At 43.6% G+C, this 27,205-nt stretch overlaps 2 protein-coding genes across 4 annotated transcripts in view; one reads left to right on the forward strand and one right to left on the reverse strand.

Moving 5' to 3' along the window:
* Positions 1–27,022, forward strand: part of LOC106579978 (multiple epidermal growth factor-like domains protein 9) — a 36,095-nt gene extending 9,073 nt beyond the window's left edge. Inside the window, exons 2-7 of one of the 3 annotated variants that reach the window (XM_045703028.1) lie at positions 8,235–8,261; positions 9,870–10,068; positions 16,503–16,642; positions 18,060–18,209; positions 24,515–24,784; positions 24,893–27,022. In XM_045703028.1, coding sequence (XP_045558984.1) covers positions 8,235–8,261; positions 9,870–10,068; positions 16,503–16,642; positions 18,060–18,209; positions 24,515–24,784; positions 24,893–25,401 — 1,295 coding nt within the window. In that variant the 3' untranslated portion in view covers positions 25,402–27,022. Of the gene's footprint in view, positions 1–8,234; positions 8,262–9,869; positions 10,069–16,502; positions 16,643–18,059; positions 18,210–24,514; positions 24,785–24,889 lie in introns of all 3 variants that reach the window. The other 2 variants (XM_045703027.1, XM_014160459.2) reach the window with 2 other exon arrangements.
* The window catches only part of LOC106579979 (serine/threonine-protein phosphatase 6 catalytic subunit), a 47,717-nt gene that overhangs the window by 16,591 nt on the left and 3,921 nt on the right, over positions 1–27,205 (reverse strand). The gene's annotated exons all lie outside the window — the stretch shown is intronic.

The following is a 27,205-nucleotide window of genomic DNA, read 5'->3' on the forward strand; positions in this document are numbered from 1 at the left end:
TCTCAAATGGAGGCCGCTATTGAACATTTCCAGCATTGCAGGAGCTGCGTTTACTTTGCTTTGTTCCGGGAGAATGTGGACCACGCTGACTTTCAATGTAGCAACTGCTTGCTTGCGGAGGACTACAGGAGTGAAGTAGCTACTTTTAGCAAGCAAGTAGCAAACCTACATAAGCTAGTGGGGAACCCACGCCCACCTACTTTTAAATTTTTCTTCCACCCCAGTAGCTGGATGCCGCTCTGGTCTGGTGGAAGTTTCGCCGCTGTGTCGGCTTTCCATAGCCGACTGGCCGTTGCAAAGCAGGGTTCCATCCCCGAAGGGGTCTCCCCCTTCCCTGGAGAATGGAGCTGATCTTGACCCAACCAACCAGCCATGTAGGAACATCACTCGCCGTGGAAGTCGAAGAAGGCGACCTCTGGCAATGGGGGTCTCCATGGAGATGTTGAGCCTGGAACTGACACAGACCAGAACCAGCTTTGCCGCCCTGGATCCAGAGGTACCTGCGTCTTTGTCCTCGGCTCTATCTCCCTCTCCGGTGGCTTCTATCTCGGGTTCAGATCCTCAGAGCTCCCAGTCTCACCAGACCGTGAGGCTACCTGAGAGACCGGCCCATTCAACATCACCAACTGTCATCATAGGCAGCTCTATGGTGAAAAACATCTCGGTCCCCAAGGCAAAAACCCTGTTCTACACAGGAGCACGAGAACAGGACATAACAAGGCTGCTTCCGACTGTTCTACCACAGATGCCGGGAGCTGACACTGTCGTAGTCCATGTGGGGTCAAACGACATCAGGAGGGCTAGCTCAGAACATTTGTAAATTGAATTTAAAAAAATGATTTTAGCATTAAAATACTAAAAAAAAACTGCCAATAATTTCAGGTCCAGTACTATCGTTGGGCCGCGGGTGTGAAAGATTCAGTAGACTGCTGGATTACACATCTTGCTAAAAGACTACTGTAGCTCTGCTGGAGTCACTTTTATTGACACTTTCTGGAAACGGAAGATGCTCTACAGGAATGACGGAGTCCATCCAAATCATCTTGGCTCCTGGACTCTGTCCATGCATTTCAAGGCTACGTTGAAACAATGACTGGTAAATGATCCAAGACCAGCTCAGTTAATCCCTACCATTGTGAGAATGAGTCATCATAATGCTGCATCAAATGTACATGATCTTAGGGGCATTGGCGAACACAAATGTAGGTAATTTAATTTATGTACCCTTAATTTCACCGAATACATCTGTTTATCCTACAGCTATTGTAAGCAGTAATCATGAGCCTATAAACCAGAGTTACACTGTTAGCACTGAGGCGGTGTGCAATATTAGGAAGACCACTTTATGCAGCTCACCCTGCACTATCAGCTCCAATGTAAATAACATGAGTAAGTCTACCTCTGATAAGCTTCCCAGTAAAGCAACCCAGAAAAGTGCTAAAAATAGCCCATATTAACATATGTAGCCTAAGAAACAAGGTCCATGAAGTCAATAACTTGCTTGTAACAGATGACATTCATATTCCGATTATCTCTGAAACTCACTTAGATTATACCTTGGATGATAGTGGTAGCAATACATGGTTATAACATCTACCAAAAAGACAGAAATGCCAACGGAGGCGGTGTTGCGGTCTACAGTCGTGGCCAAAAGTTGAGAAAAACACAAATATACATTTTCAAAGTCTGCTGCCTCAGTTTGTATGATGGCAATTTGCATACACTCCAGAATGTTATGAAGAGTGATCAGATTAATTGCAATTAACTGCAAAGTCCCTCTTAGCCATGCAAATGAACTGAATCCCCAAAAAATATTTCCACTGCATTTCAGCCCTGCCACAAAAGGACCAGCTGACATCATGTCAGTGATTCTCTCGCTAACACAGGTGTGAGTGTTGACGAGGACAAGGCTGGACATCACTCTGTCATGCTGATTGAGTTTGAATAACAGACTGGAAGCTTCAAAATTAAGGTGGTGCTTGGAATCATTGTTCTTCCTCTGTCAACCATGGTTACCTGCAATCATTGCTTTGCACAAAAAGGGCTTCACAGGCAAGAATATTGCTGCCAGTAAGATTGCACCTAAATCATCCATTTATTGGATCATCAAGAACTTCAAGGAGAGAGGTTCAATTGTTGTGAAGAAGGCTTCAGGGCGCCCAAGAAAGTCCAGCAAGCGCCAGGACGTCTCCTAAAGTTGATTCAGCTGCGGGATCGGGGCACCACCAGTACAGAGCTTGCTCAGGAATGGCAGCAGGCAGGTGTGAGTTCATCTGCACGCACAGTGAGGCGAAGACTTTTGGAGGATGGCCTGGTGTCAAGAAGGGCAGTAAAGAAGCCACTTCTCTCCAGGAAAAACATCAGGGACAGACTGATATTCTGCAAAAGGTACAGGGATTGGACTGCTGAGGACTGGGGTAAAGTCATTTTCTCTGATGAATCCCCTTTCCGATTGTTTGTGGCATCCGGAAAAAAAGCTTGTCCGGAAAAGACAAGGTGAGCGCTACCATCAGTCCTGTGTCATGCCAACAGTAAAGCATCCTGAGACCATTCATGTGTGGGGTTGCTTCTCAGCCAAGGGAGTGGGCTCAATCACAATTTTGCCTAAGAACACAGCCATGAATAAAGAATGGTACCAACACATCCTCCGAGAGCAACTTCTCCCAACCATCCAGGAACAGTTTGGTGACGAACAATGCCTTTTCCAGCATGATGGAGCACCTTCCCATAAGGCAAAAGTGATAACTAAGTGGCTTGGGAAACAAAACATCAATGTTTTGGGTCCATGGCCAGGAAACCCCCCAGACCTTAATCCCATTGAGAACTTGTGGTCCATCCTCAAGAGGCGGGTGGACAAACAAAATCCCCACAAATTCCAATCATTGATTATGCAAGAATGGGCTGCCATCAGTCGGGATGTGGCCCAGAAGTTAATTGACAGCATGTGTCATGATTGTGTGTAGAGAAGGACCAAGGCGCAGCGTGCTCTGAGTTCCACATTTTATTTTAGTGAAACTTTACAACTAACAACAAGGAAAAAAGAAACAACCAACAAACCGTGACGACAGAGGTGCAACATGCACTGACTCAAAATAAGATCCCACAAACAACAGGTGGGAAAAGGCTGCCTAAATATGATCCCCAATCAGAGACAACGAGATACAGCTGCCTGTGATTGGGAACCATACCAGGCCAACATAGAAATACAAAACTAGAGTACCCACGCTATTCACACCCTGACCTAACCAAAATATTGAATAAAAAGGATCTCTAAGGTCAGGGTGTGACAGCATACCAGGGCGGATTAGAGAGGTCTTGAAAAAGAAGGGTCAGCACTGCAAATATTGACTCTTTGCATCAACTTCATGTAATTGTCAATAAAAGCCTTTGACACTTAAGAAATGCTTGTAATTATACTTCAGTATTCCATAGTAACATCTGACAAAAATATCTAAAGACACTGAAGCAGCAAACTTTGTGGAAATTAATATTTGTGTCATTCTCAAAACTGTTGGCCACGACTGTATATTCAGAACCACATTCCTGTAAAGCTTACGATCTAATGTTAAATACTGTTGAAGTAATATGGCTACAGGTTCATCTGCCTCACCTAAAGCCCATTCTTGTGGGAAGCTGCTATAGACCACCAAGTTCTAACAGTCAGTATCTGTATAATATGTGTGAAATGCTTGATAATGTATGTGATATCAACAGAGACGTATATTTTCTGGGTGATTTAAAATATCAAGCTGCCCACACAGGAAGAAACTTCAAACTGTAACCAGTGCCTGCAACCTGGATCATGTTGTCAGTCAACCTACCAGGGTAGTTACAAACAGCACAGGAATTAAATCAGCAATCTATCGATCACATCTTTACTAACGCTGCAGATATTTGCTTTAAAGCAGTATCCAAATCCATAGGATGTAGTGATCACAATATAATAGCCATATCTAGGAAAACCAAAGTTCTAAATGCTGGGCCTAATATAGTGTATAATGTGGTGATTTTGTAGTGATGCATATGTTGATGATGTAAAGAATATTTGCTGGTCTGTGGTGTGTAATGAGGAGCAACCAGATGATGCACTTGACACATTTATGAAACTACTTATTCCAGTTACTAATAAGCACGCACCCATTAAGAAAATTACTGTAAAAACTGGTTAAATCCCCTTGGATTGATGAAGAATTGAAAAATTGTATGGTTGAGAGGGATGAGGCAAAAGGTATGGCAATTAAGTCTGGCAGCCCAACTGATTGGCAAACATACTGCAAATTAAGAAATCATGTGACTAAACTAAATAAAAATACTACACCTATGAAACAAAGAAATGATAGTAAAAATCTTTGGGGCACCTTAAATGACATTTTTGGGGAAAAAGCCAACTCGGCTCCTTCATTCATTGAATCAGATGGCTCATTCATTACAAATCCCACTGATATTGCAAACTACTTTAATGACTTTTTCATTGGCACGATAAGCAAACTTAGGGATGACATGCCAGCAACAAACGCTGACACCACACATCCAAGTATATCGGACCAAATTATGAAAGACAAGAATTGTACTTTTGAATTCCATAAAGTCAGTGTGGAAGAGGTGAAACAATTATTGTTGTCTATCAACAATAAGCCACTGGGGTCTGACAATCTGGATGGAAAATTACTGAGGATAATAGCAGACGATATTGCCACTCCTATTTGCCACATCTTCAATTTAAGCCTACTAGAGAGCGTGTGCCCTCAGGCCTGGAGGGAACCTAAAGTCATTCCGCTACACAAGAATAGTAAAGCCCCCTTTACTGGCTAAATAGCCGACTAATCAGCCTGTTACCAACCCTTAGTAAACTTCTGGAAAAAATTGTGTTTGACCAGATACAATGCTATTTTACAGTAAACAAATTGACAACAGAATTTCAGCATGCTTATAGGGAAGGACACTCAGCAAGCACAGCACTTACACAAATGACTGATGATTGGCTGAGAGATATTGATGATAAAATGATTGTGGGAGCTGTCTTGTTAGACTTCAGTGAAGCTTTTGACATTATTGATCATAGTCTGCTGCTGGGAAAACTTGTGTTATGGCTTTACACCCCCTGCTATAATGTGGATAAAGAGTTACTTGTCTAACAGAACACAGAGGGTGTTCTTTAACTTCTATGGGCTGCGGTACACACTATCAACAGCCAGTGAAATAGCATGGCGCGAAATACAAAACAGCAAAAATCTCAATTTCATTTTCTCAAACAATCAACTATTTTACACCATTTTAAAGATAAACTTCTCGTTAATCTAACCACATTGTCCGATTTCAAAAAGGCTTTACAGCGAAAGCATAAAATTAGATTATGTTAGGACATAAACTTCACAAGAAAAACTACACAGCCATTTTCCAAGCAAGGACATGCATCACAAAAACCAAAAATACAGCTAAAATATTCACTAACCTTTGATGATCTTCATCAGATGGCACTCATAGGACTTCATGTTACACAATACATGTATGTTTTGCTCGGTAAAGTTCATATTTATATCCAAAAACCCCATTTTACATTGGCGCGTGTTGTTCAGAAAATGTATTCCCACCAAAACTCCTGGTGAATGAGCACATCAATTTACAAAAATACTCATCATAAATGTTGATAAAATTTACAACAGTTATTGAAAGAATTTTATAGATATACTTGTCCTTAATGCAACCGCTGTGTCAGATTTTAAAATAGCTTTACGGAGAAAGCACATTTTTCACTATTCTGAGTACATAGCTCAACCATCAAAGCAAGCTATACAGATACCTGCCAAGTTCTGGGGTCAACTAAACTCAGAATTAGTATTATAAATATGCTCTTACCTTTGCTGATCTTTGTCAGAATGCACTCCCAGGACTCCTACTTCCACAAGAAATGTTCTTTTTGTTTGAAATACTCCATATTTATGTCCAAATACCTCCGTTTTGTTCGTGCGTTCAGATCACTATCCAAAGGCATAATGCGCGAGTGTAAATCCAGACACAAAGTCAAATAGTTCCATTACCGTTCGTAGAAACATGTCAAACGTTGTTTACAATCAATCCTTAGGGTCTTTTTAACATAAAACGTCGATAATATTCCAACCGGACAATAGCGTATTCATTACAGAGGAAAAAGAAGGAGCGGCGCGCCAAACGTGCCCGCGCAGTAAACAACTCACTGGTCCCAGGCAGTCCACTCATTGACTGAGCTCCTATTTTCTGCCCAGTAACAGGAAAAGGATGAAACGCGTTTCTAAAGGCTGTTGACAGCCAATGGAAGCCTTAGGAAGTGCAACGTGACCCCACAGACACTGTAGTTTCGATAGGGATTCAAAAGAAGAACTACAATTCTCAGATTTCCCACTTCCTGGTTGGATTTTTCTCAGGTTTTTGCCTGCCATATGAGTTCTGTTATACTCAGACATCATTCAAACAGTTTTAGAAACTTCAGAGTGTTTTCTATCTAAATCTACTAATAATATGCAAATATTTGACTCTGGGCCCGAGTATTAGGCAGTTTACTCTGGGCACGCTTTTCATCCGAAAATAAAAATACTGCCCCCTATACCTTAAAGTTAATGGAAGCCTCTCAAATATAATCTAGTTAGAATCAGGTAGCGTTTTAGGGCCATTGCTTTTTTTAATTTTTACTAACGACATGCCACTGACTTTGAGTAAAGCCAGAGTGTCTATGTATGAGGATGACTCAACACTATACACGTCAGCTACTACAGCGACTGAAATGACTGCAACACTCAACAAAGAGCTGCAGTTAGTTTCAGAGTGGGTGGCAAGTAATAAGTTAGCCCTAAATATTTATAAAACTAAAAGTATTGTATTTGGAACAAAACACTCACTAAACCTCAAATAAATATTGTAATAAATCATGTGGAAATTGAGCGAGCAAGTTGAGAAGACTAAACTGCTTGGAGTAACCCTAGATTGTAAACTGTCATGGTCAAAACATATTGATGCAGTAGTAGCTAAGATGGGGAGAAGTCTGTCTATAATAAAGCGGTGATCTGCCTTCTTAACAACACTATCAACAAGGCAGGTCCTACAGGCCCTAGTTTTGTCGCACCTTGACTACTGTTCAGTCATGTGGTCAGGTGCCACAAAAAAGGACTTAGGGAAATTGCAATTGGTTCAGAACAGGGCATCCCTTGGATGCACACAGAGAGCTAATATTAATAATATGTAGGTCAATTTCTCCTGGCTGAAAGTGAAGGAAAGATTGACTTCATCACTACTTTTATTTACGAGAGGTATTGACATGTTGAATGCACCGAGCTGTCTGTCTAAACTACTGGCACACTGCCCGGACACCCATGCATACCCCACAAGACGTGCCACAAGAGGTCTCTTCACAGTCCCCAAGTCCAGAACAGACTATGGGAGGCACAAAGTACTACATAGAGCCATGACTACATGGAACTCTATTCCACATCAAGTAACTGACACAAGCAGTAAAATTTGATTTAAAAAACAGATTAAAAACACCTTATGGAACAGCGGGGACTGTGAAGCAACACAAACATTGGCACAGACACATGCATACACACACAGTATCATATGCACTATACATACACATGGATTTAGTACTGTAGATATGTGGTAGTGGTGGAGTAGGGGCCTGAGGGCACACAGTGTGTTGTGAAATCTGTGAATGTATTGTAATGTTTTTAAAATTGTATAAACTGCTTTAATTTTGATGGACCCCAGGAAGAGTAGCTGCTGATTTGGCAGCAGCTAATGGGGATCCATAATAAATACAAATACAACAATAATCCATCCAAAGTGTAATTAATAATGTAATCATGCTCTGAGGGATATTCAATGTTTTTTTTAAACACATCTACCAATAGGTGCCCTTCTTTGCAAGGTATTGGAAAACCTCCCTGGTCTTTGTGGTTGAATCTGTGTTTGAAATTCACTGCTCAACTGAGGGACCTTACAAATAATTGTATCTGTTTTGTACAGAGATGAGGTAGTCATTCAAAAATCATTTTGAAACACTATTGCACACAGAGTGAGTCCATGCAACTTATTATGTAAGTTGTTAAGCACATTTTTAGTCCTGGACTTATTTAGGCTTGCAAAGGGCATTAATACTTATTGACTCAAGACAAGTCATCTTTTCATTTTTAATTCATTTGTATTGAGTTCTAATGTTTCAACTGCGAAAGAAATGTATGCCAAAATCCATCCTTCTCTCACAGGGCTTCCTCTCATCACCATATTTGTTGGTAAGTGGAAATTTGTATTTTTTATTTTACCTTTATTTAACTAGGCAAGTCAGTTAAGAACAAATTCTTATTTTCAATGACGACCTAGGAACAGTGGGTTAACTGCCGTGTTCAGGGGCAGAACGACAGATTTTTACCTTGTCAGCTCGGGGATTCAATCTTGCAACCTTTCGGTTACTAGTCCAACGCATTAACCACTAGGCTACCTGCCACCCCTCTAAAAGTGCCAACTGGATGCTTCAAGTTTATACAGCTGGTGAAACATCTGGCTCATTGTTCGATCTGTGCAACTACTTAGCAATGGAAGGCAACTCTTCCTTGCCTTCCCAAAATCCCACTCCACCCATGTGCACGCACGTAGATCAGTGGAGTGAAGCTTGTAGTAGCCTTAATACAGCAAGACAATATGGCAAAGACACTTATTGGCCTAACTTAAAAACTACAGGTTTGGGTCAAATCTAATACAACAGAGTGAAACCTTGTGCGTTCGTACGCCCAATCGAGCAAGATAGGCAGCTACACGGCCCAGGATCTCACACAGTCTGAGGGGTTGTGCAGGGAAGATGGCTTCATTGAACAAATAGAAAGCTGACAGTGCTCTCCAGGCTTGCATAACCATGCCCTTTCACTGTTACATAAAGCTGGAACAATGGCCAGAGATGGAGAGCGCTGATCTGAGGACGCTACTGTTGCAGAAAATGACATTAAATCCCCTCTAATGGCCATGCCGACGTCTGAGAAGACAGCACAACAAACGCACAACGATGTGTTCTGAATGTTTAGAGCAGTAATGTTGGACAAAAGTTACTATGTTAAGGTCAAACCCTTCCTATCTCACTGCACTGAAACATACAGTACTGTGCTAATAGCAAAACACAGCACAATACCATATTGGCTCATAGGACACACTGTTTTACTTCAACACCCATTTGTTTCAATTTCAACCTCCTACGTGGACTTGTAAGGACAAGCAACCTTGTCAACACACTATGGCTTTTCAACTGTTCGTTTGCTCTAGTCATGTGCATAATATGACACATATTCGGCAATTAACATTATTCCTCAAACCTTTTTTATTTTTTGTTCTCAGCTTTCAATGTACAGTATTGTATAATGGTTTATGGTATGAAAGAGTGCAGCCGCCCTGCCTCCCACATCATTCTTGTAAATTAGGCTGTGTGAGTAGCAGCAACCGGTCTCCTCTCCTGTAAGAACAGCCCACATGTGCTCAACAGCACACCAATAGCAGCCTGGTATTTCCTATGCATGACATGAGGCAGTTTTTACTATTTCACATTTGTCTCCCGGGGAGAAACGCAATAGTCTCATGCGTCAACAGTCGGTCTCTATCCTACCTCCTCATTTTCTGCGCCACCCTCCACCCCTGCCATCTCTCTCTTGGAAACAGACTGGAGAAAGGTGGAAGGAACACTCAGACTCCATGCTCATCATACCTGAGCTCAAATAAATAATACATGCCCACACAGCAGTGTCTACACGGTCATCCAAATCTGACACTTCTCATAGTATATGTGTGTGTGTACAGAATATCCTAGTGGTGCCGTATCATAACAATCTCCCCCTCTCTCTTCCTCTCTGTCCCTGCAGAGTCTCTGTGTAACTGCAGCAGCGAGGGTGTTCTAGACGTGGATGACTGTGACAAGAAAACAGGCCAGTGTGTCTGCATGCCAGGGTACGCTGGGCTGCTGTGTGAGTACTGTGAGGAAGGACACTTCACCAATGGCACCACCGGCTGCATGCCCTGCGGCTGTGACTCCTACGGCGCTGTCAACCACCTATGCGACAGGTAAGAGCACTGGCTTCCTCTGTGCACTAATGGCACTGGGAATTAAACACCATACATTCAGCAGAGCGTACTACCTACCAAACCAGAATCAATGTCCATATCTACTGCATCTTTTGGCGAAAGCTCAGGGAGATGTCGTTTTAGAAATCGCAATGTATAAAAACTGTTTGAATGACTGATTTTAGCAGACACTGTTGTGCATAAAAGATACTGCTCTGAAATATACATGAACTTGTCACACAGGATGTTGTAGAGTTAGAGCAGCTTCACATCTCTAGTGTTTATGATATACTGGAGCCATCTTGTGGAGTCATTCTCTTCCTGGTCTTGTTCAGCAGCCTGGCCGACCAGGCCACCATCCCCCTGGCCTTTGTAACGAGAGACAGTTGGTTCGCCAGACCTCGGTTGGTTCTCATATCCTGAGCTAAACAACGCACTGCCCCAGATACAGCCGTACAGTGTCAGAAAGAGTGTGACTTGGAGAGAGGCAGCTTGTTTGGCTTAGGAACACGCTAAAAATAGCTGTCGTGTTTTGGTTTCTGAACCGTTGAAAGGAATGTGTCTGGTCAGAATGCTGAGTGAACATCCTTGTGATGTTTCTAATGCCCAGTGGCAGTGAATCAACTGTCAACATACAGCAAGCAGGTAGATAACAGTTTGTTTTATTGTGCCAAATTAAGTTTATGACAAACATTTTGTACATTCATGTAGGAATGTACATGGGGCTCAAGCTGTAGGATTCAAATTCAGGGAGAAAACCTCATTCCCTCATTTACCACAAAAACTGAATGAGTAGAGTATAGATCCATTGAGGAGCAGGTGAAGGGGCAGCTAGGCCAGGGGGTTATTCTGAGGGCAGGAGCGTATGGCGTAGCCTGCCCTCACGCAGTAACACTAGCCCACATAATATGATCCTGCTCAGACAGTCTGAGCCTACCCAGTGCTAACCCAGCTAGCGTAGCAGTGGTCTAACCCAAGCGAGGCCAGCTCTCACCCAGCGGGTAAGCACTGTGATTTATACAGATTAGCTGGCTCCCAGACCCCCCCCCCCCCCAGCTTCCCTCATGCTTTAGAGCAGGGCTGCCCAACCCTCTTCCTGGAGATCTACTTTCCTGTAGGTTTTCAGTCCAACCCTAATTTAGCGTATCTGTTTCAGCTAGTTAAGGTCCTGTTCAGCAGCTAATTAGTAGAATCAGGTGTGTTAAATTAGGGTTGGACTGAAAACCCACAGGATGGTAGATCTCCAGGAAGAGGGTTGGGCAGCCCTGCTTTAGAGGATGCCTCTCATTTACTGATGGACACACCAGCCTTTTGTATTACAGTCATATTCATCTTTTACTTTGCCATTTGGCATTCTATCACATTTGCTATTGGAACTCTGTAAGTGTGTCTGTGTGTTTTCGCTTAGGTCTATTTAATTGCATGGCCAGGAACAGAGAGCTTGCATTAAACTAATCACCTACTGGTTCCAGATCACAGCATAATACTGATCTGTTCTAGCCTGGAACCTGGGAGAGGACCAGGATGTCATTGGCTTGCAGACGTCTGGATCAGAGCTGCATGCCTGGGATTTCAACTTGAGCTCTTTGTTCTTCACATTTCCTCAAGGACATGAACTGACCGGATCTAGGTTTAGCATGAGCATATATCTGATCTGTATAGTGCCATAATGAAGGTGGCAGGTAGCTTAGTGGTTATAGCGTTTAACTAGTAACTGAAAGGTTGCAAGATCAAATCCCTGAGCTGACAAGGTAAAAATCTGTCGTTCTGCCCCTGAACAAGGCAGTTAACCCACTGTTCCTAGACCATCATTGAAAATAAGAATTTGTTCTTAACTGACTTACCAAGTTAAATAAAGGTTAATATGTATGTATGTATGTATGTATAAATCTTAAACTATAGCCACAGTTCTCTTCAGACGAACATGGTAAATCCATTGAAAGTTGATGAGGTATTTGTTGTGGTTGAAGCCCAATATGAGATGTTCAGTTTCAGTTGTCGTCGCTTTTATCTTGCATAGGAAGGATGTGCTCCTTTTGGTAGCAGCTCTACATCGCAATGAGAATATGCTTGGCTCCTAGCCTACTAGACCACGTTGGTAGGAAGTTGCTACTTTTTCATTCACTCATCTGTAAGAAGCTATGTCTTATCAGTAACATGAAGCCTCCTAACAGGATGGGGTTTTGCACCAGTTCGTACTCCTGACACCCTCCTGTCGTCTGATTCATCCAGGGCCTCAATACTAAATAATAAGGAGTGGAGCATTAGAAACAGTGCCGACTGCACTTTCTGTCTCTCTGTGTAGGCTGGGGGGGCTTGACGAACAGATACCGCTGTACAGGCACAGTCTGATAGAAATGGGACAAATCTCAAGCCTGTGGGAAAAACAAGCTGTTGCTAAGAGACAGTAGCATGACATAGGAGGCTTCGTGTTACTGTATCTTAGCAACTAAATGAATGATTGTATTCTGATATGACGTGGTACTGCTCTGTAAACCACTACCCTGATTTAGCTCCACAGTTATGTCAATATACTACCAAAAACAATCATGTTCTAGCTCAAATTACTTCCTTTCGCCATAAATGTTATATCAATAGTTTATTTGGGCCAATCCTTAGGGGCACTGTTTTTAAAGTTGCACATTTATCTTTCACCCTCGTCCTCTATGGAACGGAAACACAGTCTGTAATGAAATATTGATTTGGGGCAGTTGTTTCCGCCCATTTCTTTAGTCTCACTCTCTAATACAGTAGCCGAAACCAATTTCAATAATACTTTTTTCTGTTTGCATATTTCTTGTCAGGAAGGAATTGAGAGATTGCGAGCCATTTTGTATGAATATGAAAACACGCATTGGTGTAAATGTGTTTTGGGTGCTTTCATTTCTTTATGTTGGGATATTTAGTTGAAAAAGCACTCTCTTTTCAAGGATTCCGGCGCACACCTCTCCCTTTTCATGTGAGTTTGATTGGACATGTTAGAATTACTAGGGCAATCAATGGGAACCCGGGGAGATCCCTCTCAATATCCTCCCTTCCCTTTGATGGGGTCATGTCATCATGAACCAGTTTAGCAGAGCACTGTGGGGGGAGCCGTAGTGCATTGATGTCCTTATCTCACACCTGAAATGAACTGTTACTGTTTTCTCCAAAGCGACATGTTAGCCTCTTGATCTAGTGGTCCATGCAGTTGGCTCCAGAGTGCAGGAAGTAGGTTGGTGCATCGGAATCCAAACGTCACAGGACACTCCTGGTATATGCTACACCGGCACAGCTGGGTGCCTTCTCTGACGTGGAGGAAGAACGAAGAGGATAGTGCTGTGTAGTATGAGGCCTAGTGACAGGCCACTGCAGGCGACCAACCCAACACTCACATTAGCAGGTGGCAGAATCCCATGCTGTTTTAGAGGCAAGGACTCAATGGGGAGGCTTTGTTGCTCTTATGGCTGGAGTGCAGTGGCCATGACTGCCAGCACATTGTGCCATGCTTTACTCTGAGCTGAGTTACATAACTGGCCCAATGTATGATCCTGAGCCAGTGGTGCTCTGGAATGGATCACAACTCTTGGCCCTTAATGTTGTTAAACATTCTCTCTCTGAAGATCTGACAGTGTGCCCTGACTCTAATTCTCCCACCGCATTGTGTGTATGAGACCATAGACTGCATTTCTGACTTCTGCTGTTTCCCTGTGGTTAAAGAGGATGCGGTCAGCGCTGCAGCACAGACATGTGCTCAGTCTATTGTGATTCCCCAGTCATGCGCAAGCAACGTATGGCCGGCATCGCCATGGCAGCAGCAGAACAGGGTTAAGCTAAGCCTAGTTGCCATGTAATACTGACCTAGTTAATATGCGTCTGTAACACGGAACAGAGTGGCTGGGCGACGCAGCCTGAAGCCCAATGAAAACACACCAAAACAACCCCCTCCTCCCCCTAGTGGGTGGTAGTTTGAACATTTCATTGTGGCTCAGTAGATACCATCACAGATGGGGGCTTCTAGGGTGTCATCACAGGTTGGTTTTGGGTAGTGATACCAGTCGGGGAATTGGGCCACCAAGGAGGAGATCAGTGCTGTCATACAACACTGTTTACGTCTCGCCCTAAACACATTCAACTATGAGATTTTCTCACCATCTGCTCCCTTTGGCCAGAAAAGAAAAGCTTCTTACATCAGAGAGACTGAATCACTGACAGTGACACTGGGAACCTGCCTCCAAATTTCTTGTCTGTTTTTTTACCAAATAAGCTACCATTCTGGCAACTTTCCCAAAATCCACAGGTTTTCCAGAAATCATGGTTGGAGAATTCCAGATTTCCTGCTTATTCCCTCCTGATTCCGGGAATCTTTCAAATGTGATTTCTGAAAAACCTGACAAAGTGACAGGACTTTTGCAACTATAGGAACAGAAAAGAGCTCTTACTTCTCTACTGTGTCACATTCCTATGGCTCCCTCTCCAAGTCTACTGCTACCGTAGCTTTCTCCTCTCCACCTCCAATCCCATGGAGTTATATGATGGTGTATTTTTGTCTTTTGGGGGGGGGGTTCCATGTTTTTTTTAATGAATGTGTGTCTCTGTCTGTGTTTCTTCCGAGCTGCTTAAAGCCTTGTTCTTCCCATCAGGTTACACACAGTCCACTGAGCATTACCATCAACATAACATTTGCATCAATAGCAGTGTTTGAATACTGCTTCATTTGAATAAGGCCCACGCACTCATGGGAAGGCATTAAGGCAACTGCTCTGTCACTTCTTGGGCTTGGTTGTTATTTGCTTGTTGTAGTCCACAGATCTATTCGGTTGATCTTTTGGGTGAAAGAGAGTGATCAGGCGTGACTCATCGCGTCGTGTTTTTCCTTTGAGACTCGGGGATCAGCACACAGGACGATTTGGAATCGGAGAGCGCGTGTGTAGCCTATAGTGTAGACCCCCCCAGTGTCTCATGTGCTGTATAATTCAATATAAGCTTCAGCTTGAATGTTTTGCAGGCTGGCCACACAGCAGTATGTGGAATGTGCAGGTGAAATGCCGTGGAGTATGTTGGCATTAGGACAGAACGCATTAGCGAATGAAATAAGTGATGGTCAAAGCTCGACGGTGTGCTAAAGAGCTCAAGTTGAATTGGATTTAAGTGGGCTCCAGCAAGACTGGATAATCAAATAGAAAGCACCCTCTAGATCCAGCTGTCTGCAATCATACACATCATCATCAGCAGCAGCAGCACACTAACTCACTGTTTAGTTTTAGCCCGCCATTTTATTACCTCAGAGATTTACATAGACAATAAACAGATGACAAACTCTATTTATTCTTCTCTTTCATTTTGTAATCATTGATTACTTTCATCTCCTTCCAAAAGGCGTTGTACTGTAATCAAAACTACAGAGAATTCACTGTAATGATTGTACTTTAAATAAAAACTACAGAGAATTCACTGTAATGATTGTACTTTAAATAAAAACCAAAGGGAATTCTCTGTAATGAATGACTTGCCTGTTTTTGTTGTTGATTATAGGCCAACCCTACAGAACCTCACGGTACCATTCAGAGTTAGTTATGAGCTGCATGTCAGTCCACGATGACCAGAGACAACTGGGTGTAAATGAGTTATTGCTCGAGACAGATCTTTCTGTCATAGCTGGTCTTTCTACCCAGCAAGAGAGAGGGCTACGCAGGAGGGGGTTTGTGCTTTTGTGTCTTGCTGAGAGCCCTTGAGAGGTGCTGAATGCTTGAAGAGGGTCCCACAGGTACCCTGACCCATTCACTCCTCAAGGTCACTCTCTAATAGAGTATATGAGGGGAAAACCTGGCAGAAGAGGCCCTGTGAGGCTGAGTATTATCATGCCTGACCTGTAGGCTGTGGGATCCAGGCAGGCTCTCAGTCTCCAGCCTTGGACCAGATGTTCCTAGAGTGCTCCAGTCTGGTCCAGACTCTACCATGCTGCCCTGCCCCCAGAACATGCCAACCATGTTAGTGGAATTAAGTAGACAGCTTTGAACTGTGGAGGATGGGGGGCTGGGCTAACCCATGCCATTGAACCCATCTGGAGTAGCTGTGCTCTGTTCACCAAGGAGGGAAGGATCTGGTTTTCATTTTTTAAAGCAAAACTACAAGTTACACATTTCAACGACAACAATCTCTTAATTTAATCAAAACGGCCAGGGCGTGTTATGGATAGCAGATGTATTGATGGGAGAAACCACTCAGGATGTCATGTGTGAAACCATTAGAATAATCTGGACACAGAATGTCATGGCTAATGCAATCCTAACCAAATAGTGCAGTTTCACTGTCAGACTGTAGAGAGCTCTCAAACCCACCATTACAGCAGTACAGTTAGGCTGTTACACAACCTAAAGGCTGGACAATCAAATAGAGAAGGATCAAAGTATGTGATGTGACTGTATGCTGACTGTGCTCTCCTGTTCTTTCAGCTCAGGAATGTGTGTGTGTAAGACGGGAGTGTACGGGCCCAAGTGTGACGAGTGCCACCCAGGCTTCTTCCGTTTCAGCAGCACTGGGTGCCAACCCTGTCAGTGCAACAGCCTTACTAACTACTGCCACCCGCAATCGGGTGAGTAATCACTACACCACACCACACCTATCTACAAACCACAACAATCACCCTTTCAAATCAAATCAAAAAGGTTATTTGTCACGTGCGCCGACTACAACAGGTGTAGACCTTACAGTGAAATGCTTACTTACAGACTCTAACCAATAGTGCAAAAAAGGTATTAGGTGAACAATAGGTAAGTAAAGAAATAAAAACAACAGTAAAAAGACAGTGAAAAAACAGTAGCGAGTCTATATACAGACACCGGTTAGTCAGGCTGAATGAGGTAGTATATACATGTAGATATGGTTAAAGTGACTATGCATATATGATGAACAGAGAGTAGAAGTAGTGTAAAAGAGGGGGTGGCGGGACACAATGCAGATAGCCCGGTTAGCCAATGTGCGGGAGCACTGGTTGGTCGGGCCAATTGAGGTAGTATGTACATATGTATAGTTAAAGTGACTATGCATATATGATAAACAGAGAAAGCAGTAGCGTAAAAAGGGGTTGGGGGGCACACAATGCAAATAGTCCGGGTAGCCATTTGATTACCTGTTACACACTAATCCTGTGTGTGTGTGTGTGTGTGTGTGTGTGTGTGTGTGTGTGTGTGTGTGTGTGTGTGTGTGTGTGTGTGTGTGTGTGTGTGTGTGTCCGTGTCCCATCCTGTGTATCGTTGTGTGAGTGGACACTTATTGAGAGGCTTGGAGAGGGTCAAGGTGGATGGGATTGTAGAACCCATCTGTCTGCCATTGTGATGCAGAAGAATGGTAAATGCTGTGGATGTACTTCCTTAGCTCAGGTCTGATGTCATCAACAATGACCCTCTGCCAGCCAGGGAGCGTTACATAAGAAACATGAGGGTATGCAAAACACATTAGACTGTCTCTTCCAGATAAACATGACAGTGTTCCATTTCAATCTGAATACTGGAAAATCAAGCTGATTTGTTCCTACTTCTATAGGGTCATTGTTTTTTAGATAAGTGATAGTGAGGTGTCCTCTATTGTGAGGTGTGCTCTATTGTGAGGTGTCCTCTATTGTGAGGTGTCCTCTATCGTGAGGTGTCCTCTATCGAGAAGGACAGAAACAACAATAGTGTTTACTGTATTCCTTCATTTAGAGAACATCTGCAATGCCCCACTATACAGAATCATTTCATATCCCATATAGAAGCATTGGTTCCTATTCCATAAAAACCTCTCAACTCCATTACTATGTAACAGGCAACTAAACAGTCTGGGGCTCAAATCAGCAGGATAGTAGTATTTGCTGGATTAACGGTTTCTACACTATACAAACAAAACCACCAGTGTTCAGGTGTGGTCAATAAATACCATATGTCATAGTCCCTTACAGACCCGTTTTCAAAACATGTTAGCATAGGAAATGGATGTTAACTTTGAACCATAACTTCCCTCCTTTTCCACAGGCATCTGTCTGAACTGCCAGGCCAACACTCAAGGACCCAACAGTGAGGAATGCAAGCCTAGGTTCTACTGCAGCTCTGGTGCTGCCACCACCGATGCCTGTGTCCCCTGCCCCTGTTCCAACACCACCTCCACTGGCACCTGTCACATTGGTGAGTAGCCACTATCCCCTGCCTCAGTAGTGCCCTTCTTAGGTCACCATATTAGTACCCTTCTCCAGTCAATTCGTCGGGGTATGGACTCTACAAGGTGTCAAAAGCATTCCAAAGTGTACATGCTGGCCCATGTTGACTCAGGTTGGCTGGATGCCCTTTCTTGATACAAAATGGGAAACTGTTGAGCGTGGAAAAACCCAGCAGCGTTGCAGTTTTTTACACACTCAAACCGGAGCGCCTGGCACCTACTACCATACCCCGTTCAAAGGCACTTCAATCTTTTGTCTTGCCCATTCACCCTCTGAATGGCACACACACAATCCATGTCTCAATTGTCTCCCGGCTTAAAAATCCTACTTTAACCTGTCTCCTTCCCTTCATCTACACTGATTTGAAGTGGATTTAACAGGGATCATAGCTTTCACCTGGATTCACCTGATCAGTAAAATGTCATGGAAAGAGCAGGTGTTCCTAATGTTTTGTACACCCAGTGTAGAGTCCCTATTAATCTAATACCATCTCTGTGGGCCTAATAATAAAGATTTGTTGTTCAACTTTCAAAATGTATTACCTTTTAATGTGGTACTAACATAACCAAGAGGGGAAAGAAACGCACACCTATTTAGGCGAGGCGCTGGCTAGCGGAGTAGAACACTTCAAAAATCAACGGAGAGCCGCACACTCTAGGAGCTCAGATGCAATTTTAATAACCAACGTTTCCACAGACAAGCTGTCTTCATCAGGGTATATTAACATAACCAGTCATGATGTTTTCATCTGATTGTCAATCACCTCAAAATGCTCCTGTAAGCCTGGCTTCCTGCGCACGTTCGTCCGCTCTAAAATAATCCCCGCATCCGTAGGCTTCAGTGCACTGTGCACACGCCATTTGGGGAATGGAAAAAGACATCTGTAACAAAACACTTGCTGATTTTCATTCATTAGGCCTACACTTGTAACCTGACTCGACGCGTCCACTGAATTGATGCGTCTCGGCCACTCATCTCTGCCTTCACAAAATGTCGAACCATAGCGCATTTTGGAGAGCATTCCACACATTTTCAAGTCCATTCGTTAATTTTTAATGCGGGTGACATGCGGTAACGATAACTTTTAGGCTATTATACTATTATTTATCATGGCATCTTTGTTTTAATTATTGTGACAGGTTAATGTTCAACCGGTACAGCGTTACCCCCACTATTCTTAACTCTCCAACAGCGAAACACCATCGACAGTCACTGCCAGGGATGAAGGCTTTGTCCCCATTACTATAACCCCATTCGCAAGCATACTGCTTGTCTTTCACAGATAATTGCAATTTACTTGTGATGGTTTGCCAAAGCATCAATATCTGGACCCTCTGGTTGCCCGATGTTTAATCCCACCTATCTTTATTGTCCCTGCTGGTGTTGGTCTGTTAGGGCCTAACAGTTAGGCTTCTTGACAGTGGATGGGTCTCCTCACATCAGCAAAATCCCAAATGTCTCAGGTAGACGCGTTCGATATTAAGCATGTTTTAACCAAGCAAGCCAGTATCGGTTTGTACCCGTACTAAACTGATACCTCAGCAGATGAGGCCTGAGCCTTGGAGACACAGACATACGTAGAGTCCCTGTCTGTCTGTCACTGTCTCTCACCTCTCACTCCTCTCACCGTCCTCCCAACCTCTGATCTGACCAATCAGCCGCAGCCATGTGACTGCTGACGGTCTCCCATTGGGTCCCAGCAGCCTGGCAACAGCCATGTGGAGACAGGGAGTGGAAGGAGGACACACACCAGGCCGAGGTTGAGCTGAACATAGATCACACTGAACATCCTGGGCACAGCTGGCCAACTCACAGCAAGCTAGTCAGAACAGAGGGGGTGGGTGGCACCACAACACTGCTCCTTGAATTAGGGGTGGCAGGTAGCCTAGTGGTTAGAGCGTTGGGCCAATAACCGAAAGGTTGCTAGATCGAATCCCCGAGCTGACAAGGTAGAAATCTGTCGTTCCTCACTGAACAAGGCAGTTAACCCACCGTTCCTAGGCCGTCAATTGTAAATAAGAAATTGTTCTTAACTGACTTGCCTAGTTAAATAAAAAATTAACCAGGCAGCAGTAGGGTGATAATGTTGTGTGTGAGGAATCAACAAAAGCCTCAGAGGTTGCCCTGGCAACAGTGACTAATCCACAATGCAGTACCATGTGATTAAATGATCTGTGTGTAGCCTCTCTTTTCTCAAAGGTACATAACGGCTTGACTCATTCATCCTAAGGCTAATAAAACATTGACTTATTTGTGTGTGCGCATGAAAAGGAAGTGCAGGCCTGTCCGTGGCTGAGCTGGCTGTAGCAGTAGCGAGGGAGGATGGTACTAGATAAATATCCAGGTCAGGTTGTTGAGTCAGTGGAATGTGTGAAGGTCCTTTGCCTCTCCTGGTGATATAACACGTTTCCCTCTGACAACAGTGTTTCCACTGACAACGACCCAGGGTTAAACCCGACCAATCAGACACTGCCTATAGATAAGAGGTGTTATCACTCCTCGACTTTATTGGTCTAGCTCTCATCTAGGATTTGAATTGTCGCTTTGGAAAGTGTGCCTGTTGTGGACCCATATTGATCCATAAGTCGGGAAAGAGTTAGATATGGATGATCTTGAGCAGACTTAAGCCAGCACACATTTAGGGTACCAATAAGTATGTGGCTATTTTCTCATTTACCTTGCTTAGGAGGGGATCCACACTAACACTAATGACATGTAGAAAGCCTGATTACTGTGCTCAATAATATTTGGTGTCAGACCTCCTGGTACTTAATGGATGTGCTTACAGCAGAAGGGGATATATAACAGTTAGTGAAGCCATTAGGAGAGAAGGAAGGGCACTGTCTAGCAGCATCATATTACTAAGGACCAGAGGCTGGAGGAGAAAGCTGACCCTGGAGGAGACCAACATCTCATGATAATGAGAAGTGATGATGATGCTCTAACACAAGGGATCAGTCTTTAGAAACGATTCAAGTGAATTTGATTCCGGGCTGTAAAGACGTGTGTTTGTGGAACAGTGTTTGTTCCACGCTTTAGCCATATCTTTCTCTGATTACATCGGTGGTCGTGTGTGGCTCAGAGCATGGTGCTTGCTACGACAAGTGTTGTGGGTTCAATTCCCACTGGAGCCACCCACATAAAAACTTAAGTCGCTTTGGGTACACGTTTCTGCTAAATGGCTTATTATTATTGTTATTATTATTATTATTATCGTTTAATCTTTTCTCTGAAACTTTTGGGGTAGCTTTAAAATGTATCTGAGCAACAAAAACAATTATATTATTAGCTAGGGTATTCTTATAGCCCTTAAGTAGCCTAAAATAGACTATAGACACTGCCATAGGGCTTACGTTTTGCGTTGTGCAGTATTACAAACCAATCTGTGTTTGGCATTCTGGTGCCACCTAGTGGTGGTACATCAGCCAAGTCTCTTATGATTTATGATTGACCTGTACAGTTGAAGTCGGAAGTTTACTTACACGGAACCCAAACCGGCTGTGCGCCATCGTGCATAAATGTATTTTGTCCCTCCACACCAAACGCGATCACGACACGCAGGTTAAAATATCAAAACAAACTCTGAACCAATTACATTAATTTGGGGACAGGTCGAAAAGCATTAAACATGTATGGCAATTTAGCTAGCTAGCTTGGACATGCTAGCTAAATTGTCCAATTTAGCTAGCTTGCTGTTGCTAGCTAATTTGTCCTGGGATATAAACATTGAGTCGTTATTTTACCTGAAATGCACAAGATCCTCTACTCCTACAATTAATCCACACATAAACGGTCAACTGAATCGTTTCTAGTCATCTCTCCTCCTTCCAGGCTTTTTCATCTTTGAACTTATATGGTGATTGGCATCTAAACGTTCATAGTATTACCACGACGACCGGCAAACAGTTCGTCTTTCAATCACGCACGTGGGTATAACCAATGAGGAGATGGCATGTGGGTACCTGCTTCTATAAACCAATGAGGAGATGGCATGTGGGTACCTGCTTCTATAAACCAATGAGGAGATGGGAGAGGCAGGACTTGCAGCGCGATCTGCATCAGAAATAGGAATGACTTCTATTTTAGCCCTTGGCATCGCAGACGCTCATTGACGCGCATGAGCAGTGTGGGTGCAATAATTGAATAACATGGATTTCAAAATTGATTTTGCAAAGCTCGCGCACGCGACGTGTCCGGTCTGGTCAGCATATTAGGTTGGAGTCATTAAAACTTGTTTTTCAACCACTCAACAAATTTCTTGTTAACAAACTATAGTTTTGGCAAGTCAGTTAGGACGTCTACTTTGTACATGACACAAGTAATATTTCCAACAATTGTTTACAGACAGATTATTTCACTTATAACTCACTGTATCACAATTCCAGTGGGTCAGAAGTTTACATACACTAAGTTGACCGTGCCTTTAACAGCTTGGAAAATTCCAGAAAATGATGTCATGGCTTTAGAAGCTTCTGATGGGCTAATTGACATAATTTGAGTCAATTGGAGGTGTACCTGTGGATGTATTTCAAGGCCTACCTTCAAACTCAGTGCCTCTTTGCTTGACATCATGGGAAAATCAAAAGAAATCAGCCAATACCTCAGGAAAAAATTATAGACCTCCACAAGTCTGGTTCATCCTTGGGAGCAATTTCCAAACGCCTGAAGATACCACGTTCATCTGTACAAATAATAGTACGCAAGAATAAACACCATGGGACCACGCAGCCGTCATACCGCTCTGTCTCCTAGTGGTGAATGTACTTTGGTGCGAAAAGTGTAAATCAATCCCAGAACAACATAAAAGGACCTTGTGAAGATGCTGGAGGAAACAGCTACAAAAGTATCTATATCCACAGTAAAACGAGTCCTATATCGACATAACCTGAAAGGCGCTCAGCAAGGAAGAAGCCACTGCTCCAAAACCGCCATAAAAAAAGCAAGACTACGGTTTGCAACTGCACATGGGACAAAGATTGTACTTTTTGGAGAAATGTCTTCTGGTCTGATGAAACAAAACTAGAACTGTTTGGCCATAACGACCATCATTATGTTTGGAGGAAAAGGGGGGAGGCTTGCAAGCCGAAGAACACCATCCCAACCGTGAAGCACGGGGTGGCAGCATCATGTTGTGCGGGTGCTTTGCTGCAGGAGGGACTGGTGCACTATACAAAATAGATGGCATCATGAGGGAGGAAAATTATGTGGATATATTGAAGCAACATCTCAAGACATCAGTCAGGAAGTTAAAGCTTGGTCGCAAATGGGTCTTCCAAATGGACAAATACCCCAAGCATACTTCCAAAGTTGTGGCAAAATGGCTTAAGGACAACAAAGTCAAGGTATTGGAGTGGCCATCACAAAGCCCTGACTTCAATCCTACAGAAAATGTGTATGCAGAACTGAAAAAGCGTGTGCGAGCAAGGTGGCCTACAAACCTGACTCAGTTACACCAGCTCTGTCAGGAAGAATGGGCCAGAATTCACGCAACTTATTGTGGGAAGCTTGTGGAAGGCTACCCAAAACGTTTGACCCAAATTAAACAATTTAAAGGCAATGCTACCAAATACTAATTGAGTGTATGTAAACTTCTGACCCACTGGGAATGTGATGAAAGAAATAAAAGCTGAAATAAATAATTCTCTACTATTATTCTGACATTTCACATTCTTAATTTCACATTCGCATCTGCTACAAGACCATGGTGCTTGCCTACGGAGCTGTGAGGGGAACGGCACCTCCGTACCTTCAGGCTCTCATCAGGCCCTACACCCAAACAAGGGCACTGCGTTCATCCACCTCTGGCCTGCTGGCCCCCCTACCGCTGCGGAAGCACAGTTCCCGCTCAGCCCAGTCAAAACTGTTCGCTGCTCTGGCACCCCAATGGTGGAACAAGCTCCCTCACGACGCCAGGACAGCGGAGTCAATCACCACCTTCCGTAGACACCTGAAACCCCACCTCTTTAAGGAATACCTGGGATAGGATAAAGTAATCCTTCTAACCCCCCCCAAAAAAAGATATAGATGTACTATTGTAAAGTGGTTGTTCTACTGGATATCATAAGGTGAATGCACCAATTTGTAAGTCGCTCTGGATAAGAGCGTCTGCTAAATGACAAAATAAAGTGGTGATCCTAACTGACCTAAGACAGGGAATTGTAACTAGGATTAAATGTCAGGAATTGTGAAAAACTGAGTTTAAATGTATTTGGCTAAGGTGTATGTAAACTTCCCACTTCAACTGTATTTGTGTGTTTTCTTTTGTTTCCCTAGACTCTGATGGGTTCCCAGTGTGTGACCAGTGCCTGTCTGAATACAGCGGTCAGCAGTGTGACCAGTGCAAGGCTGGATTCTACAGTGCCAACAGTGGGTGTGTCCCCTGTGACTGCAGTGGTAACGCAGACCCGACGCGCCCTGCCCAGCTCTGCCAACCTGACACTGGCCACTGCCTGAGCTGCACCAACAACACCACGGGGCCTCAATGCCAGCTCTGTGCCGCCGGCTTCACAGGGGACGCCCGCGCCCACAACTGCACCCGTCCAGGTAAGGGTCATCCAATCATTTGGTGCAGTGGAGTATTAGTATATTGCATGTGCCATGAGTAGCTGAATGCATGCCCATTCACATTGTAAATCATTTGTTTTTTAGCAGCACGGATAATTCCTACGCCAGAGCTCGTGACGACGACCGAGGCCTCTAAAACCCCCACCCCTGCTCCAACCCTCAGCAGCAAGGGCCTGTCCTCCACGGTGCCCACCGGTGCTCCCCCCTCCACCACTAACTTCAGCACCCTACTGAGCGTAGCCACCACCCAGGCGCTGCTCACCAGCCTGGGCAGCCCCTCAGACAACACTACAGCCGCCCTCACAGAGGTGTCCTGGACCCAGTTCAACGTCATCGTCCTGGCCGTCATCATCCTGGTGGTGGTGGTGCTGCTGGGCTTCGTGGGAGGGGTGTACACCTACCGAGAGTACCAGAATCGCAAGCTCAATGCTCCCTTCTGGACCATCGAGCTGAAGGAGGACAACATCAGCTGCAGCAGTTACCATGACAGCATTCCCAACGCTGACGTATCGGGCTTGCTGGAGGACGAGGCCAACGAGGTGGCGCCCAACGGCCAGCTGGCTCTCACCACCCAGGGCAACTGCTACAAGGCCTAGCCCACAGGGCAGACAGACAGACTGCACACTGCTAACAGACTGGACACACACACACAGAGGCTTCCGGCCTGGCTGCCAGCCTCACAGGACAGAGACATGAAATGGATAAAGACTTTCAAAGCTGCTGGACACCAAACCCAAAGCTCCATGTGTAACTCGACTCCCTCTACCCAGCTCCTCTCTCCCTCTGTGGAACAGAAGGAGATTCTGCAAAAGGCCATTGGCACCAACAGACTGACAGACAAAGGAAAAAGGGATGGTGTGTTTCTATTGCTTTTGTCCTGGCAAAAGATTACAAGATTTTGGGCTCCATTTCAGATTGAAGTGATTCACGTAAAATAAGAAGTCAATGAAGGGTCCAAAGAGTAGACTGTTTTACTTCAGTTGTGCCTGCAGGGGGCACTGTTAAAGATGTGGATGGTTGTGGTAATGGGGTGTTTGCCCATGCAAGAGTATAGGACCTTGTCTCTGTTGTATGGACACTGTTTCTTGTGAAGCTCAGTGGCCATCCGTCCACTCATCAGGAGACCGAGCATTTCAGAACCTTTTAAAACGGACTAACAGTTTAAGTTACAACTTGAACGGAGATCTGGTCCAGACAATGATTGTTATTTTAATGAATTGTATTTATTGTTTCAAGTTTTTTTCCTTGGGATAAATGTTCCACATGTAAGATGTTTTTCATGGTGTTTAAAACTGTGTGCTATATTGAATGCAAATTGAAAAGTGCAACATTTGTTCCTATGTATGTCTTTTTTGTTAGATATTGGGAAAAGTGAGGGCTGCTGGCTTAAATGACCTTGTCTTTTGTTTTCGGTTGTATCCTGTATGAACAATTGCCAGGTCCTTACCTTGAGTATTAACAAGGAGTGTTTTAGATGATGAAACAGACATACCTTGTATCCTCTCTCTACTCAGTAGTGTGCAGGGCAGTAGGTCCCGGTGCTTGTTTGTACTGATGGAGTGCTAATCAGCTGGTTTGAGAAAGGCCTACCTCTACGGAAGGTGTTGAACACATTCTTGCTCAAAACGTAGCTCTAGTCCATTTAAGCTGGTTTCATTATTAAGTAATCCAAATCTAGGACAAAATGATTCTAGCCTTAATTTCTTATATAGTCTTATATCAGTACAAAATAGACCAATCTTGGTAATGTGTTGCTGGCAGCAACACAATTAATCCTGCTCGTGCTTTTATGTTGTTTAATGATATCTATCTACAATGATATCTAGGATTTGTTTCTGTAAAAAGGAATTAATGGGTTAAGTTATTAAGGGAACGGACTCCTCAGGTACTGCCTCTTTCCCCAGTGTGATCACTGTAAATAAGAGTAAGACATTGTACAGTTGACTGTGAATAGGATCATTATTATTGTACAGGTGGAGTGCAGTGTACACTCAGAACAGTCGGTACGGTTACACTTAAAGGTTCCAATATGGTCTGGGCACAGTCCACAGGAAATTAATTATAAATAGACCTACCTTCTGTATTGTCTTGCAGGATACACGTCATCATCCCTAACTACTGATTTCAATTAAATTATTCATGATAAATTGTGTAAATACCACAAACAAAAAATGTCACATACAATGCTAAATAAAATTGGGTTTCTTGGTTAGTCTGTAACTGTGTTTATCTCCTTTATATTTGCATGTTTACCCTACCTGGAGTTTTATTTTGTTATTGTTTCACAGCGGCTGTGTTTCTGTGTTTGAGTCATCTCAGTGCTAATGAAGTGTATTTTTGTATTATTTTTATTTTAACTTTTATTTAACTAGGCAAGTCAGTTAAGAACTAATTCTTATT

The sequence above is a fragment of the Salmo salar genome, chromosome ssa20 (genome assembly GCF_905237065.1).
Source record: "Salmo salar chromosome ssa20, Ssal_v3.1, whole genome shotgun sequence".
NCBI classification, from domain to species: Eukaryota; Metazoa; Chordata; class Actinopteri; order Salmoniformes; family Salmonidae; genus Salmo; species Salmo salar.